The sequence below is a fragment of the Setaria italica genome, chromosome IX (assembly GCF_000263155.2).
Source record: "Setaria italica strain Yugu1 chromosome IX, Setaria_italica_v2.0, whole genome shotgun sequence".
NCBI classification, from domain to species: Eukaryota; Viridiplantae; Streptophyta; class Magnoliopsida; order Poales; family Poaceae; genus Setaria; species Setaria italica.
Genome location: NC_028458.1, coordinates 57,833,659 through 57,851,480, shown reverse-complemented (window position 1 = coordinate 57,851,480; position 17,822 = coordinate 57,833,659). Strand labels below are relative to the sequence as shown.

General features: G+C 45.5%; 3 protein-coding genes and 1 long non-coding RNA gene across 5 annotated transcripts; 2 read left to right on the top strand and 2 right to left on the bottom strand.

The window, feature by feature from the left end:
- The first annotated feature begins 622 nt into the window (after positions 1 to 622).
- On the top strand, positions 623 to 9,767 carry LOC101757046 (hydroxymethylglutaryl-CoA synthase). The gene is made up of 16 exons (XM_004985899.4): positions 623 to 927; positions 1,068 to 1,174; positions 2,361 to 2,467; positions 2,863 to 2,995; positions 3,192 to 3,335; positions 3,477 to 3,635; positions 3,732 to 3,805; positions 3,888 to 3,963; positions 4,136 to 4,191; positions 4,306 to 4,393; positions 4,479 to 4,619; positions 4,720 to 4,869; positions 5,050 to 5,236; positions 7,405 to 7,641; positions 8,026 to 8,876; positions 9,393 to 9,767. Exons 2-16 carry the CDS (start codon positions 1,103 to 1,105, stop codon positions 9,396 to 9,398), a joined length of 2,481 nt encoding a protein of 826 aa, XP_004985956.2. The 5' UTR covers positions 623 to 927; positions 1,068 to 1,102; the 3' UTR covers positions 9,399 to 9,767.
- Positions 9,768 to 10,213: 446 nt separating this feature from the next.
- LOC101756232 lies at positions 10,214 to 12,063 on the bottom strand. Its single transcript, XM_004985896.3, has 4 exons — positions 11,845 to 12,063; positions 11,161 to 11,408; positions 10,867 to 11,053; positions 10,214 to 10,528 (listed from the first exon to the last, which is right to left on the bottom strand). The coding sequence occupies exons 1-4, from the start codon at positions 12,034 to 12,036 to the stop codon at positions 10,406 to 10,408; spliced, it is 750 nt and encodes a 249-aa protein (XP_004985953.1). The 5' UTR covers positions 12,037 to 12,063; the 3' UTR covers positions 10,214 to 10,405.
- Positions 12,064 to 13,123: 1,060 nt separating this feature from the next.
- LOC101772711 (phospholipase D beta 1) lies at positions 13,124 to 17,244 on the bottom strand. 2 transcript variants are annotated; one of them, XM_012849181.2, is made up of 10 exons: positions 16,215 to 17,244; positions 15,889 to 16,005; positions 15,572 to 15,766; positions 15,169 to 15,417; positions 15,010 to 15,078; positions 14,770 to 14,917; positions 14,442 to 14,590; positions 14,135 to 14,305; positions 13,784 to 13,981; positions 13,124 to 13,582 (listed from the first exon to the last, which is right to left on the bottom strand). In XM_012849181.2, the coding sequence occupies exons 1-10, from the start codon at positions 17,106 to 17,108 to the stop codon at positions 13,289 to 13,291; spliced, it is 2,484 nt and encodes an 827-aa protein (XP_012704635.1). In that variant the 5' UTR covers positions 17,109 to 17,244; the 3' UTR covers positions 13,124 to 13,288. The 2 variants fall into 2 exon arrangements, with proteins under 2 accessions (XP_012704635.1, XP_022685448.1); XM_022829713.1 differs by having other exon boundaries at positions 13,784 to 14,305.
- On the top strand, positions 14,091 to 15,467 carry LOC111258449. Its single transcript, XR_002678999.1, has 3 exons — positions 14,091 to 14,218; positions 15,140 to 15,236; positions 15,332 to 15,467. It is a non-coding gene; the product is annotated as an uncharacterized LOC111258449 (long non-coding RNA).
- Positions 17,245 to 17,822: the final 578 nt, after the last annotated feature.

Sequence of the window (17,822 nt, the reverse complement as noted above, 5' to 3'; positions counted from 1 at the left end):
CCCGTTCATCCCCATCCATGCGGGCATGGCATTCCCTCGCACCATGCGGCCATGCCTCCTTTTTTCCTACGAAAGAATAATAGATAGCTATTAGACTTGATGACAGTCTAAACAAGTACTGCACCCTCCATAGTCCATTCTAGCACTCCACCAATGATGCCTTTTTCGTGGTGCACGGAGAGTTTTTTTTGAAACAAAAACACGTACCAGTGCTAGGAATACTGACCGAGCGCTAAGTTAGCTTTTTGATCTTGTTGAGTAACCCAACCAGACCAGTTTGATAAGTTTTCCGCCGGCCTAAAATTAACATCAGACATGGGCTCCATCCTCCAGCACTAGCACTGGGAAGTTCCAAAATTAGCAGTTGCCAAACATCGTGCCGTGTGGTAGTATTATAGGAACACGTGATGGGTGATGCAAAGCTAAAAGCCGGATCCGATCTGGAAAAAGCACAGGAGCGAGCAGGCCAGGCCCGCCACGCGCCCTCGCCGCCCGTGGGGAATCCTGTTCGCGTGGGCGTGGTGGCGTGGCACCACAAGAAGATAGCGCCGACGGACTCCCAGTTTTTCTCCGCCCCGGGGGGCCCCGGCAAGAGAGGCGATACTACCGAGGGGCATCGCGATCGCGTCCAGTCCAGCGAGCCTCCAGCGTCCGCGGCCGCAACAACAATTGCACCACCAACCCCCGGCACTGCTCCAGCAGCCATCGAGCGAGGCCAACCCCCTCCTACCCCCGAAGTCCCGAGTCCTGACGGACGGGAGGAGACGAGGAGTGAAACGAATCGCGAAAAGAATTTCAACAAAAGAAAAAGCGGCGTTGCCGAGAGAGCGGAGTATATATACGGCGCCGAGGAGAGTTTTCGCGCATCCCGCATCTCTGCTTGCCCGCGACTGCGATCCGCTCTTGTAGGCTTCCCCCATCCTACTGGTACCACATGTTGTTCCCTCCCTCTCTCCCAATCCATGGCCGGAGATATTGCCGATTCCCAGACTGCAAGGCCTCGTTCGCCCTACTCTCCTGGCGCGTTTTGGGTTAACCACTTGCTGTCTTCTCTTGCACGGTTGCAGCTTCTTCGGCTGTAGCGGCGGCGGCGGAGGGAGAGATGGCGTCGGAGGCCAAGGACGTGGGCATCCTCGCCATGGACATCTACTTCCCGCCCACCTGCGTGCTCCAGGTACGAACGCCACACTTGGTTATTGCATGCGCGCCGGATTCGCATTCTCCTCCGCCACTTCCCACCTGCAATTGTGTTCTCACTTGGCCAAGAGTAGAGGCCCAACGGCGTAGGCGCCCTTGGGTTCGTCTTTGGGCGAACGGCGTAAACGCCACCACGCGCTTTGCGTGCTTCCTCTGCGCCTGCGCGGGACCTGTGGGTTCTACGGTTGCGGTGCGGCGGGGTTTTAGACTGAGGCTGTTTGTTGGTTGCGGTGAGAGTTTTCAGGTAGAGGCGCCCTTCTTCTTCCCACGGAGCAGAGCAGCGGTCACAGTTGTTTTCATGTACCTGTTTGTGAATGTCTGTCGTGTCCCGTGCTCACTGCATCCCACTAAATGCACCAATTACTCTTATTAATACCTGATTAGTGCTTCTAGCTGTACTTAGATAACCATGCATGATGGATTGAGCCCAAGGAAAACTGTAGCTGAACTGTACAAGTAGCAATCTTGCTACTAGTTGTACGGTTTTATTCAAGAAGCCAGATATCTCAAAAGGGACTAGACGCAACTGCTGACGTGGGAATTGTTGGCACTAGTTGGGGAAAAAAAAGAATATGCTGTGTCTGGGAGGAAAAAGGCGATGCCGACTGAAAGGAGCTTGCTAAGCTAGTAGCAGGAGGACCCTTGTGGCCTGTTCAAGTTACTGATGGTGGCATTTAAGCACCGGATGCTGATCAACAGCTGTCGAAACCTGTTTTTAGCTGTGCACAGCCATACGGCCATGGAGAATCCATCACGTATTGCTGTGTAATTTTACCATTCTACAGAAACCTATAAGCTTCACTTCACTCGTGTCTTGTAGTTTCAGTTGTCAAGCGTATGCCTATATTTCTACTATATATTTTGTTAGATTGGAATAATAATTCAACATCTCAAGCCTCAAGATGTCTATATGCTTGAGTAGGAGAAGAAGAAAAAAAATACTCGAACAGGTGGAGAAAAAAAGAGACTGTAAATCGAATGAGGGCTTCAGACATTTATGATCACCATCCCGTTCAAAATAACTGGTGCTTTTAGAATACACTCAGTAATATTTTGTAATCACTGATAATGTCTGGGTCTTTCTTCAGCTTATTGGCATGCTATCTATATGTTTGGTTCTAGTTGACATAGTGTATTGCTAATTTACATGCTATTTGCTACAGGAAGAGTTGGAAACTCATGATGGCGTGAGCAAAGGGAAATACACCATTGGGCTTGGGCAGGATAGCATGGCATTCTGCACTGACGTTGAGGATGTTATTTCTATGAGGTATTACTACTTTTCTTAGTACTTAATGCTCCTGTTATCGTTGTTTTTTATTTTCTTTATATCTTTCTTGTATAGATTTGCTCATGATTTTTTCTATTATCTTGATCTTTCTTCGATTTGCGAGTTATATGCTCAGTTATCACGTGCAAACTTAAGCAATGGCCTATTGCAAAATTACAACACTTTTCCATGCTTGGTTTCAAGCTATTTGATTCTGCCCTCAACGTTCAAACTTTATCCAGACAACTGTGAAATCCAAATTCCAAATGGCTATGGCCTGTTTAGATAATGCAATCGGAAACCTAATATTTCGTTTTCTATTCACATACCATATTTTGCTTCTCATTTAATCCTCATTTTTATATAAAATGTAACTTGTTAAGATGTTGGGTCAGCTTGACAGTTGTGAAGTCCCTCCTGAAAAATTATAACATCGACCCGAAGTGCATTGGACGTTTGGAAGTTGGCAGTGAAACAGTTATAGACAAGAGCAAGTCTATAAAGACATGGCTGATGCAAATATTTGAGGTCTGTTCCTATCAGTACAAGTAGGATTTTCATTTTTTTAATCTTTGATAGTCGAAACTTTCAGGCATGATCCAGTGGCCCTTGTTGATAAAACTAAAAAGTGAAATAAATTCCTTATATTTTTGAAAATATCATCTTGAAAATTTGAATTGAGCTTGATTTAATTACAGTTTCTAACTGCCTTATTTGAATCCAGGAATATGGCAACACTGATATTGAAGGAGTTGACTCCTCAAATGCATGCTATGGTGGAACAGCTGCGTTGTTTAATTGTGTTAACTGGGTTGAAAGCAACTCATGGGACGGGCGTTATGGACTTGTTGTTTGCACAGACAGTGCGGTAAGCAACATATTATTAGTCTTCCATTTCTAATTGAATAACTCAGATTTTGGCTAACAACATTATTGTAACATGAGCTTTTGAAGTGCTTGCTATTTCTTGTGCTGACATTTTTTTTATCCCCTTTGACTCCTTTTACAGGTTTATGCTGAAGGTCCGGCTCGTCCTACTGGTGGTGCAGCTGCTATTGCAATGTTGATTGGACCTAATGCTCCTATTTCTTTTGAAAGCAAATATAGGGGATCTCATATGGCCCATGCATACGACTTCTACAAGCCTGATCTTGCGAGTGAATATCCGGTCTGTCCCTAGTCTAATACGTCTTGCACACCAAAACGGATGCAATAAACTTGAAATTCGATGGAAAGAAATTCATGTCATATGCAATGTGTGTAGGTGGTTGATGGAAAGCTATCACAGACATGCTATCTCATGGCATTGGATTCCTGTTATAATGTATTTTGTAAAAAGTAAGTTATACCCCTCTATTTTAGCACATTAACCAAGTTGATTAAGGTGATCGAATCTGTATCCACTATTCCCACATTTCAGGTATGAAAAACATGAGGGAAAGCAATTTTCAATTTTTGATGCAGATTATGTTGTATTCCATTCTCCATACAACAAGGTATCAGAAAACCCATATACATGCTTTTAACATCTCTGTAGCAAAGTGCACATGACAAGTGGCTTTACAGCAATGGTCTTACAAAGGCAGTTTAACATTTTCTTCTCTCTGCAAAGTAATTCTTTTTTTTGTGTTATCTGCTTTCCTTACTACAAGTTTTTGCTTGGTGCAGCTTGTACAGAAAAGCTTTGCTCGTTTGTGCTACAACGATTTCTTGAGAAATTGCAGGTTCCTCATTTACTATATTATCCTTTCATGCATCAAACAAAAAAGTACTTAATTTATTCATGTGTCAAAAACTGAACTGGGTCAACTAAAAGATTTCCCACTCATGTCAATCAGCACGGTCGATGAAGAGTCTAGGGAAAAATTGGCACCCTATGCTGGTTTGTCATCTGAAGAAAGCTACCAGAGTCGAGACCTTGAAAAGGTATAAAACGGATAGATTCCTAGAACTAGAAATATCTCCACATGGTCAAGTCATCTGGCGCTAATCAATTAAGCTGTGTACACAGGCATCTCAGCAAGTTGCGAAGAACCTGTACGAGTCCAAGGTTCAACCAACAACATTGATCCCAAAACAAGTTGGGAATATGTATACAGCATCACTCTATGCGGCTTTTGCTTCAGTTATCTATAATAGACATGAAACTCTGGTATAATACTATTTACAGTGTTTCTTCCGCTTTTTACAAGATCGTGCAATTGATGTTGAAGTAAGTTGTTCTTTTTTCCCTGTCCTTTTGACATGTCCAGGCAGGCCAGAGGATTGTTATGTTTTCATATGGAAGTGGCTTGACATCAACAATGTTCTCTTTCAAAATTAATGAAGGCGAGCATCCATTCAGCCTGCTAAACATTGCAAACGTACTGGATGTTTCCAAGAAACTGGAGGCAAGACATGTGGTAAATATTAGTGATATTTTTCAGAAATTCCTCCATTTGTCACCGAGATCCATTGTGTTTTAATATAAAGTGAATTGCTTGGGTTGCTATAATAATTCTTTGTAATAGTTCTATTGCTGCATTGGTCTTATGTCCGTGAACCTCAAGATTGATATTAATTCACCGGTATCTTCCATGCAGGTCCCCCCGAAGAAATTTGTCGAGGCACTGAAACTGATGGAGCACCGCTATGGGGCAAAGGATTTTGTGACCAGTCAGGACACAAGCTTGTTACCTGCAGGCACTTATTATCTCACACACGTCGACTCCATGTACCGAAGGTTCTACGCTGCGAAAGATGACGGTGTCACCACTGCAGTGTCCAATGGCCACTGATTTGTCTTCAGCTTGAAGCTGCAACAAATCAATAACAGAGGCAGTGTATTAAGCATGCGAGTGTTCTTAGATTATCTGTTAGGAGGGGAAGCTGGGGCATAGATCAATCTCTACCCAGTTCTAAGGTTGTAAAGTTAGTTAGAGCTACGTGATTGTTGTAATGCTTGCTTAGCACTAGCAGGAATCGCAGTGCTTCCGAAATTCAAATCAAGCACACTGCTGGGTTGCAAGAATTCTGAATAATCTGCCAAGGTACTGGTTAGATTTAAGTTATGCTGGTGAAAAAGAATGATTGCTTGTTCTAATACAGTTAATACTCCGATTATAGGATCAGGTGTATTCTTGGAGCATTTGGCATCGTGTTTTTTTCCCTTAAAGTTTCTTATTCCAGTGTCTGGATGAGCTGAGCAGACTGAAGGGGGCTGAATGGCATGGGCGTTTTTTTTTCCTGCTATAGAATACTACTAGTAAAAAAAACGCCTATGAGTAGGTCTAAAGGATACGCACGAAGTTTGCTAGTAGTAAAATAACAACTTCTCTAGTATTTCTATTCGAATTTCCTTTCACAGAAAATATGGATGTATGAATATGTATAGAATTCTGGCATCTGAATCATCTCTATCCATATTTGAATTTGGAAAACTATATGTCTTGCACAGCTGCACTTTGTGTGGCCACTGGCCAGTTATAAAACTTTTTGAACTTAATTGGAGTTCAATCTCATTATATCATTTAAATTTTGTGTTCGAGCAAACCTGTATTCAAATTCAATTAAATAATATGCCGTACTTTGATACGTAAAGAATTTGCACGCAAACGGTCGACTTGTGGTTTCCTTCTATATCATGTAAATTACCAATCCTCGCAATCATCGTACTTGAAACATTGATGTACTGCAACACGTATTTTTTTAACAATCTGGATAATTTACCATAGAAGCTTTGGCACAATTAGATTCTTGCATTGCTGGATAATTTATGACGAGTTCCTAATCGAGATGATCAATTTATATAGGTTATTAATTAGCCTATAAATTCTTGTGAAATAACTCTATTCCTCATTGCTTTACTAAAGATTATATGCTTGCGAGGGATAAGGTAACTATTTATCAACACATCCATTTTCTGAAACCAAAACCAAACTACAAGTAAGAAGAGTGGATCAGCACATTTCTCAGATCAAACATCCTAAGAACGTATCTGGTGCTCCTGCGGGTTGGTTGGAGTACTCCCGTACTTCCAACACGCAAATGCACCCCTAAACGTGCATCAAAAGTCTATCAAAAATTATAAATGGATGTATCTTGCTTCTAACATCATGCAAAAATTAAGCATCAACAAAAATCTGTGCATCAAGAAATGAAAAAGACAAATCAGCGATTGAACTAACGGTGTGGGTCCAATGATGAACAGGTGCAACCTGCACTATTCAAGCGTTGATTTCACTTTTTTTATATATTCTTGCACAGATTTTTGTTGCATATCAAATTTTGCATAAACTTAGACTTTTGCATCATCTATCCATCCATATTTTTGTTGAATTTTACATACACGTTCTGATTGGATTTTTGTACGCGGGATTAAGGGAGTAAGTACAACTTCGTTGTGGGAGTACCAGGATATGTTCTCATCTTAGAGTAGCAACCAATTTTGACCAAATCTATTCTGTCCCCAAAACCAACTACACTTGATCACAACCGTCGGTCGGTCGGTCAATGCTTCATCAAACGGCCAGAAGATGCCGCGGCGCGCCTTGTCCCGTCCGTGAATGAATAATAAAACGACAAAGCGCAGGGAAAAAGCAGCAGCTTCTTCAGAAGGAAGAACAATCGGGACACCTAAAACCCCCACCCCGCCGCCACCATGTCCCGTTCCGGCGAGATCGGTGCCGACGAGGAGATCCTCGCCGCGCTCATAGAAGTTTCTAAAACCCCGGAGGGTCGGCGGGGTCTCTCCGACGTGCTCGCCGACACCCTCTTCCTCCTGCCCGCCTCCCCGTCCCGCCCCCTGCTCCTCCGCCTCCGCCTCCTCCGCAACCTCCTCGCCGGCGACGAGCTCAACCAGTACGCCTTCATCGAGCACTCCGGCCCCGCCGTCGTAGCCGCCGCCGTGCTCTCCTTTCCCTCCCCCGCCCCCGACGTGGCGCGCGCCGCGCTCCAAGCGCTGGGCAACGCCGCGCTCGCCGGGGAGTTCCACCGCGACGCCGTCTGGGAGGCGATCTTCCCCGAGGCGCTGCGGAAGTTCGCCGGGGTCAGGGACGCGGGAGTCCTGGACCCCCTGTGCATGGTGCTCGACACGTGCTGCGGCGAGGAAGGTGGTCGCTGGAGACTCAACGACCTGTGCCACGAGGACTTGGGGCTGCCAATCCTCGTCCAAGTTGTCAATACGGCCTCGCAAGGTGAGTTGAGGTCGCCGCATTGTTGTTCACAGCCTTTTTAGGGTCAACAAAATTAGTGCTATGAACTTGTATAGTTTATTCAGATTCTAAATTATTAGGTATGTCAGTAATTTGTCAATTGAAATTACGGTGCCTTTTATCAGATTGTTGCATGACAAGATGTCTGAGCTTGCTATCATATTTGGAATGCATAGTCTTGCTCATATCTGATGTAGAAAATGCAATGGTTATTTTGTTTGGTCTATTCGACAAGTGTAGATGCAATGCAGAGTAGCCTTCAACGCTAGGATTTATTAGGTTGTTGCCGTCTTGCAGAAGTTTGTGTTGTTTTGTTTGTAGAAGTTCAGAGTTGTATATGACCCTAACCTGCATTATGTAATGCAGTGGAGCACAAGGAAGAGTGGTTGGAGTGGCTTCTGTTCAAAGTTTGCGTCGAGGAGCAGAAGTTTGAGATTTTGTTCAATGCCTTATGCTCAAGTAATGATGTTGAGTGCACAGACAGTGGCGAATATAATGCTAAGCATGCTTTTCTTTTGGGCACGCTATCAAGGTGCCTGAACAATCATCCCAAAGAAGTTACTGTATCTGACAGTTTTGCGCATCATGTTTTCAATGTACACAAGCATGCAGCTGAAACTGTGGATTTTACTCACCGTGGTACATCTCGGCTCCCAACTGGGCGCCCTGCAATTGATGTCCTTGGATACACGCTGCAGCTCCTGAGGGACATATGTGCTTGGGAATCCCCCTCATCAGAGACTCAAGGTCCTGTTGGCTCACTATTGCAGACTGGCCTTGTAAAACGCCTTCTGAAATACCTAGGTGAGCTCGAGCCACCAAGCACAATCAGAAAATCAATGGCAAGAGGACAGGGAGATAACCATCCAGCTCTTGAGAATGGGAATGTCTGCCCTTACATTGGTTACAGGACAGATTTAGTTGCGGTCATTGCTAATTGCTTACACGGAAGGAAGAAGGTGCAGGATGAGATTAGGAAGCTAGGTGGGATTTTGTTACTACTGCAGCAGTGTGTCATCGATGAAGATAATCCATACTTGAGGGAGTGGGGTCTGCTAGCTGTTAAGAACTTGCTTGAAGAAAATGAAGAAAATCAGAAGGAGATTTCTGAACTTGAGATGCAAGAACCTGTTATAACTCCAGAGATTGCTAACATAGGTCTCAAGGTGGAGATAGACAAGGAAACGGGGCGTCCAAAACTGGTCAATACTTCTGATGTAAGTATATCTGATCTAAAGCCTGTATTGGGTATTTATGTATAAACGCATCTGCCAATATCCACATCCTATTCTCCTAAATACTTGTTAAACTAAATAATTTGTTCATCAGTTTGCTTAATTGCTTATCAAGAACATTATATTATATTTGAAATCTGGGTTACACTGCAGCCATGTTGTATTGTGTTTATCTTATATATGAGTACTTTCTTATTTGGCAATTCTTGATTTACTATCTAGATGTAGGCTCTACTTTTTAGTTTTTACATGAATATGAGCTGTAGTTGTTGTCTTTCTGCATTCCCTATCATCATTCATATAAATTGACAATTTGACCAAAATACATACCGATGCTTGTGGGCTGTGGTTGCATAAAACTGTGTTAACGAATCTCAAGTGTTTGCAATTTTGAATATGGGATTATAGGCTGCCGGCAATTTGTCATTAAACTGGATATACTGTTGCATTGCAATGCGTCAGCAGCAGTGTTAGCTGACAGCATACTTCGTTTTGCAGGCTTAAATTCTCAGGTCATGTTGCCAGGAGTACAGTTATGTCGATGCTGTGGCTAGGAATACCAGCGCTACCTTTTAGTTGAAAGGTCTGCAATGTACTCCGATGATGAAGAGGTCTAGCATATACCAATATCTTGTATAGATGCTACTGTCTTTCCATGGTGCTCATGGTTGAGAAAACAGAATTTTGCTACAAGATTGATGTGGATTTCGAGAAAAGTGATTCGTTGTAAGCAAAGCAGTGCCGTAAAAGTATGTGGTTTGCGGTTTCATTTACTAAAATCCGTGCACGGCAAACGCTGCTATGTTCTAAACATCTGTTCCTTTCTGTGTGGAAAACTTAGGTTTATGCTATCGATAATTACAGTTTCCAAAATTTCCTTTCTGTGTGTATCAATTAATCTGGGCAGACATGGTGTTGTTGCTAGTAAGTTGGTCACTGCGCAGTGTTTCTGAAACTCAGCAGGTCGTCCTTGGGTCCCCGTGCCCATCAGTTAATCTGGGCGAACAAGTTGTCTTTGATACTCAGTAGTGAGTAGCTAGGCTGCGTTTCTGAAATCCTTATTTGGTTCGGTATCAGAACCTAGAGTTCTTCTTGTCCTGTATGGTTCATTGGATTATATACTCTACTTACTACATAAGTAGCGATCTCCTGAAGTTCTGTACATATTTTGTTCGGATTGCGCGAGCTACCAAAACTAGAAGCCATCGGTTTGGCTTCAGGCCGTCACAGCTAGCACGACGAGGGACTAAAACTGCTGCTGCCAGGTATAGCCAACGTCCACAGCTATCGTTTCTTTTGCACTCTCAAGCAACAGCAAATGCAGCAACAGAAGAAAACGTGATTCTGATGTCAAATGATCAATTCCAACATTGCAAAGGTTACAAGCCTCTTGTATCACTGTATGTCAACTTTTTCAAATGGGGAACTAACTAGAAGTATTTCCCAGATTCATTGTGCCACAGCCCACAGACGACTGATTGATCTGAAACAAGCTTGAGGCACTTCTCCAGCTAAGAGAATACAACATCTGAACGGAGTACATACTTGGCATTCTTTTTCACAACCCGGGCTTCATGCAACATACATTTGGCGCCATGCAGGTGGAGGAGAGCCATTCCTTGCACTGGAGCAACCTATCACGCAGCAGCCTAAGATTAGGATTATTCTGACAGTGGAACTATTTCTCTATGGATTATACAAAGTTCTGAACTGCAAGAAAGAATTGCACAACTGTCTTTTGCGTGACATACTCCTTAGTTGTTACTATCTTGGGCATAATTCTCCCAATCTAGACCACAACTCTAGATGGCAGCAAGTGCATATTTATACGCGCGTGCGACAAACCAGACACAAGATAAAAATTCATTTCCCTAACAGCAGCACAAGTTCTCCATGAAAGAATTTCTTTGAATGAAACAAACTTGATGTGATTTTATCAAAGAGATGAGGGTTCTGTAGCTAGAAAGTATACCTCAGCAACAACTCCACCTCTTTGATCATAAAAGACAGTCTCCCCTCCAACAAGACCTTGTCCTGATGAATCCTTTGCACTTCCTTTGCCAGAAAGGTATACTAACAGCGTATAATATGTTTTAGAACCATCCCCAAGGTCAACACTCTCATCAATATGCCTACCAAAACGCTGACCTTCAGTGTACCTGTACCAACAAAAATCAGCATTTTCATACCATTAGTGACTCAAGCTTTCTAACAGCGTGACTTTAGCCCAGCAGCGGATCGGTTCTCAACTCCTAGCAGGACATACCTGTAGAACCTGATATTTGAATTCAATCCTGTAGCTACTTTGCCAGAGATGTTGATGTCTGTAAATATTCTGTTTATCCCTGATTCCCAAATGGCTTGAGCAAGCAATGGATCCGTTACAGATATCCGATCATTGTCTCTGTAAGCCTCTCCCTTTAGTGGCCCCAAACTGCCCTGGTGCGTGAAGCCCATAGACTCAGTGATATCAATGAACGCCTTCGCCTCAGTGGAAGTGAAGAAGTCTGGAATCTATACAAAGTGTGGCAATTGCTCAGAAGAGACATAATAGGGTTAACTTAGACCTAATTAGTAACTTAGACATAATCGGGTTCCTTATCAATCGAACAGCATGACACAGAGACGCCTTCTAGGCTTCTACTTTGAAAGGCATTCTTATCAGGAGTCTAATCGTGGTATAACAAGATTTGTGTTTCCTTACAGAGCACAGCTTGGCAAATAACCTGCTTGTTTGTGTCTATCTAACGCTCAAATCAAGGTTTTCTTTTCCCCAAAAAGGCGAAGCCGAAATCTAGGTTGGCCAGTCCAATCATGGCTGCTGCTTCGCGGCATCAATCATACAGCAGTAGTTGCTCATTACCCTCTTCACATGTAGTTCGAGCTAAAGGATGTTTGATGCAAGCATGGGTAAATACGGACTCCGGAGCCAGGGGTTGGGTGCGCTTACGGTGAGGAGTTGGGTGCCCTTGAGGCGATTGATCTGGAGATCCTTCTTAGGCTTGACCGCTGGCCATCTCCCACCGCTGCCGCCGCCCTTTTTTGCCTTCTTGCTCGCCGAAGCTTTGCTCTGGCGCTGCTGACCGGCGCCTCCTGCCGCGGGTTCCATGGCTGGTGCTCGCCTCTTGCGGTTCGGTGGCATCTGGGGAGATGGAGACCCGTTTTGCAAATAGCCCTTCAAATGGATCGATCGCGAATATGCAAAAGACCCCCTAATTTGGATCGCTGTTAATAATCGCGATCCAATAATATGCAAAAGAACCCCTAAATTGGATCGCGATTAATAATCGCGATCCAATATTTTACATAAAACACCCTGTATATTTTCAGATTAATCCCTCGTTTGCTGTTCGCCTCGCTCTCGCCCTCCCGATCTCACGGCGCTTTCCCCCGGCGACGGCGACTGCCGCCACGTCATTGCCGATGAGCTCCCGATCCTTCCCCGGTCCTCACTCTCTGCGCCGACGCGGCGGCTTTGTTCTCCAATCTCAAGTTTACTAGTGCATACCCCCTGGTTAGAAGCGGTGGTCAGTGTTGTTTGCGCGGCGTTTCCCCGAGGCGGATGACTGAAGCAGAGGGAGACCGGCGGTTCTTCCCCGTAGTAGCGAAATCGGCGCTACACCCAGTGAGCGCGGGCGGAGGTGGCCAATTGCGGGCTACCGGAGACAAGAGAGACTCGACCCCGGGGGCCGCAATGGCGTTACGATGCGGCCGTGGGTGATGCGGGGAGCTTGAGGATGACGATGAGTGCTCGACTGCTTTGGTGAGAACCAACAACGGAGGTTAGCATCTCGCTATCCAACTGAAGTTTTTTTCAAAAAAAAAATGCCAATAGCATTGCAGTCTTCATTCTGGGCCTCTGTTGTGCATGACTTCGGTGCATCGCAGTAGTAGAATTTGGACTGCAAACTATTGCCAATCCGTTTGTTTAGTTTTCTCTTTTTGGTATGCTAGGCTTGGTGATGTTTGAATTTTATAGGAAGTGCCAAATTTTCATGCTACTTACTAATAACATCGAAATGCACTTAGGTAATTCTGAAATGCTCTATTATCTATATCTCAGACAATTGTAAGTAGTAGCGCACTCCAATGGTTAGCTACAATTCCTCTGTCAGGAACTAAGTTTTGAGTCATAAAGCTAAGTTTCAGAGAAAAGTACAGAGCCAAATTCACTTATCTGTTAATGTTACAGTTTATGGAACTGAACTGACGAACCATTTGGATTGCTGTTGGTTACGAAGTATTAAAGTATTAATCTCTGTTAATGACCTTTGTACAGAAAGCTAGGTGATCTCTTCGATCAATCCAAAAAGAAACATGGAATTTTCTTTTGTCCTGACAAGGAATCACATCAACGGCACCTCTAGTGACTTTCCCAACCTACAAGCTTATGCTCATATCGTGAGGTTTTCTTGGATGTTCAGGAACGAACCGCAGATGTTCCCACCGAGGTCTGGGAACGTGGCACACCCGGGCAGAGGCTTCACCTTACCCTTGGGGTCGACACTAACGGGGTACTTGAGCAGATGGCCCCTCATCTTAGTCACATGGCTGGAGACGAATTGCTCCCAGTTCTGCTGCCCAATGTGCCGCACCTGCCTCATGCACTCCAGGCTCTCTGGCCTGGTGAAGCTCTCCTCGATGGCTCCGATATGCTCCGCCCACAAAGACATCCTGTACCCGAAAATCTGCAGGTCAAAGCACACTGATTAGCACAGTTCATTCCTCTCTATATGAAAATACATATTCCTGCGTATTCTTGAAAAGATAATAACATCCAAAATGTAATATGTACTTCTTTTTCTCACTTTGCCACAGGAAATATGATACACTAGATGACACCAACGGCAGTACAAAGTTACCTACTTATCAGAACTGAAGCACAGTACCTGTCCACGAGGGGCAGAAAGTGTATTTGCCCATGTGTGTTGTGGTTGGTATGCACCCATTGCAATCTCTGTATCTCTAGTTCCTTCCATGGACCTCTGGTTGATGTTAGCCGACCCAATGATCACATACTCATCATCCACAATCATTCCTTTGGAGTGCACATAAATCATAAATCTCCTGTTCTTCCGAGCTTGGTCCTGATTGAATGTCCAAGTTGAGAGAGAGAAGCATGAGTTCATCATAATTGTATTCTTTTTTTCCCCAAAGAAAAATGCAGCGTGCAGCTTTGCCCACTTGGAAAGTGTGCTGCAATCAGCAGGAGAAAACCGAACTACAACCTGCGGTCTCACCTGTGGGTTGCTGGCTGAGAATGGTCCATTGGAAGAACAAGAAGTGTCCTCAGCTTCACGATTACCAAGGCAGAAGAAGTTCAGGTAATCCTGCGGTTCATATTTACCATCTAATCCTACTTCCTTCAACGCCTTATAAATTATCTCATACATCATTTGCATTGTCTTTTTCTATAAATGACAAAAGGAAAGAGACAAATGAATTGCACAAGATAAGTTACTATATTGTTTCAAAAAAGGAGTTTATAGGGCAGTACAGTAAAACAGATTCAGTACAGCAGAAGGGTAAAGGGTTGTAGAATCTAACCTGCCAATAAAGAATTCTTTGCGTGGGAGTACCAGTAGGGTTACCCTCAGGCCACATTGGGATTATTATGTATGCTGAGAATCTCTCATTCGCATAAATCTTGTTAGCAATTTTGAGTGCTATCTCAATGGGTATCAAATTATTAGCACCTGCAATGTACTGTAACTCAGTCTCCCAAATTTTGGAGTACTTTTAATTATTTGGGAAAATGAAGGAATCAACAGAATTTGGACTGGTGAACACAATAGGGGGAGTGACGTGGGGGTGAGAGGGATCCAAGTACATGTCAGGACTCCAGATCAGAAAGGAAAAGTAATTTTATGCTCACCGACATCTTTATGCGAACCCCAATTGAATGAAGAACCAAGGAAATACTGGTTCTCAATGTAGATGAAATGTTGAGCACCTCGGATTGCATTCACGTAAGCTGTATGGACACTCATATCAATCAATACATTTTTCCCACAAACAAGATTCTGTCGGCCAAAACAAAAAGTTGTATTTAGTAAAATAAATGGAGCACTACATATGTGATTAATGTTGATGTGATGTAGTACATTTCAGTTACCTTGCTGGTGGCTTCTCGCGGGTCTTTTGGAAAACCCTTGACAGAGTTTGAATCAATTGATCGGAAAATCTGCTTTCCGAGTTAAATTTGCTCAGGGCTCTACCAGATGACTGAAAATTTTGCTTTGCAGTTAATAATGGAATACTTTGCAAAATTTACCTGAACATCCCATCTCTCTGGATCATTGTCATTTGAATAGACTTCATCGTCAATAGCTGCAATATCAGGTATCTTTTCAATCCAGAGCAATGTATCATTACGCGATTTCGACAATTTCTTAGCCCCACTGCGCTTTGATGCCTTTAACCACCGCTCCTCAAAGTTTTTCAGGACATCATATGCTGCCGGACCATCGATCTTGGAATGCAAGTCATGCCATGGCTCTCTTGGGCCACGGGCATCTTCAACCTGCGAAGAAATGGTTTATGAGGACCTAACGAATTGCAACAAGTCCCAGGTCTTCCAAGAGGAGAACAGTTCCATGACAATAAGGGTGAAATCTATTTAGACAATTGCATAAGGTCGACACAAAGGGATGATATATGTGAGAAAGGATATTCACCGCAAAGTTTGGGTTGTAATAGTCCTCCTTGTGAAATGTCTGAAGAGTATGAAACAGAGTATGTCTTGGTGTATCGTATCTGCCTCCGCATAAATCAAGGCCTCCGACAAAAGCAACAATCTTCCTTGTATGGTTCCCGGCATCAGCATCCACGATCACTGTTTTCTGATGATGAGTAAATATAGTCCCTGTTTCCTGGAACCAATAGTTACCATCAGTTCACACCCCAAATTATAATGGCTGCAGGTAAACGTAGGATGGAGGTGTATGCATGCATAGTCTTATATATCAGTAAGAATATTCAGGCTGGATAAGACCTGTTGCTTCACCCAGCTGTGCCTTTTCCCAGCAGATCGTGGGCAAAGCAGTATCTTAACTGAAGAATGCTTGAAAAATCTACGTGTCTCTTCATCCCGCGTGCCCATGTAGCCTTCCTACAGATAAGAATGCCAATAAGCAAACAAGTTTTGTTCAGATTTTCCTTTTTGAGATCCCAATTTCGGCCGCGATGAAATTTGGAACAGACATCAAATTTTAGATTAGAAACGCAGCACCGTGATTCTGGAGAATGCATGAACCCTTTGCAGAAGTAGTGCAGTATCAAAATGTCAGAGACAATCAGATTTCAAAGCCAGGGACCCACCATCTTGATGCCAAGGACGCTCCGGGACGTGGGATCGTCCCAGACGAGCAGCAGCACCCGCACGCCCTCCTGCGACTTCCTCCTGAGCAGATCGCCCAGCGGCATGCCGCCGGTGCCGTCGCGCACCAGGTGGATGGTGTGGAACACGGACCACCCGGTGATGTAGATGAGCCTCCTCGCCTGGGAGATGGCGTCGTAGACGTCGCGCCAGCACTGGCCGTGCCGGTAGCAGGCGCCGTCCCCGAGCCTGATCTCCGGCAGGGTACCGTCGGGCACGTGCGCGTCCTGGTACAGCGTGACCCTCCCTCCTCGGCGCAGCGGGAAGTACGTCCTGGGCACGCCGGCGAAGTCCGGGCCCGGGGTGACGCCGTGGTGGTACATGGTGAGCCTCGCCACGGGCACGTACAGCACCGACAGCCGCAGCACGGCGCCCGGCGCGCACTCCTTGCCGTTGCGCTCCAGGACCGGGTACGTGCCCTCGACCCTCTCCCCGGTCTTGAGGCGGTCGGCGCGGATGGAGACGACGCCGATGAGCTCCGCGCCGACGACGTCGCTGTCCTTGACGACGAAGTTGACGGCGGCGGCCTCGTGCGCCACGTTCACCACGAAGTGCTGCGACCAGACGGGGTTCTCGTTGTCGGGGATCACGAAGGTGCGGGCCACCACGGCGGAGCCCACCTGCACTGTCACGTAGGGGTCGCTGGTCATCGCCTCGGAGGCCTTGGACTTCTTGCAGATGAGGTCGCGCACGGTCTTGGAGAGGATGTCCTTGTTGGGCAGGTTGTGCGCGTCGTGGATCCAGATGTCAAGGCTGCCGTGGAGCAGCACCGCCGGCGCGTCCCCGGCGCCGTCCGCCACCACCCACGCGATGCTCTCGTCGTCGTCCTGAGGCATTTAGTCTCTGCTTGATTGATCCGATGCTTTCCTTCCTTCCTCTTCCCCCTGCGTGGTGATCGATCTCGTTAACCTCCTCTTCTCTCGTCCCGGTTCGTCGCGTTGGCGCTGCTGGATCGGTCGCTGCTTCCCCTGAATTGGAGGGGAGGAGGAGTGGCCGGTGCCCGGTGGCAACGACGTTCCCTTTCGTTTCGTTCACTTGGTGGATGGGCTGGTTTAAACACGCAGAGGCCTTCGGCCTTCCTTGTCCCACATTATATGGGCTCAGAGCCCAACAGGCTTCGCAAGTGATGTGTGACTTTTCCATCAGGATTTTTCAATCCAAAGAACGAACACGGGTACACTGTACAGCTGTGTCCTGCCACGGCGACATCACGCACGGGACGCCCCTGCGTGTGCATTCGATTTGGTTCTTGAATCTTGATCCTTCCTGACGCCATGGCGCCTTTTTGCAGGCTCATCGGCTCCGGGGTACGGCCAGGGTCAGGGACGGACGCATCGCTGTTCCTATACCACCCGTGGTCCAGCCTAGGCCGCCTGCAGCTAACACACACTAGAGCAGAGCCCCGCCTCACCTAGTCACCTCCCCTCCTCATCCATATGCGAGATCAGCATGTCCCGAGCGTGTGGAGACCGAGAGATTCTGCGGCAAACACGCACCCACTCAACAGTCGTGTGTGTACTCCCCCACTTGATTCCCTTCCCTCCCTCGCG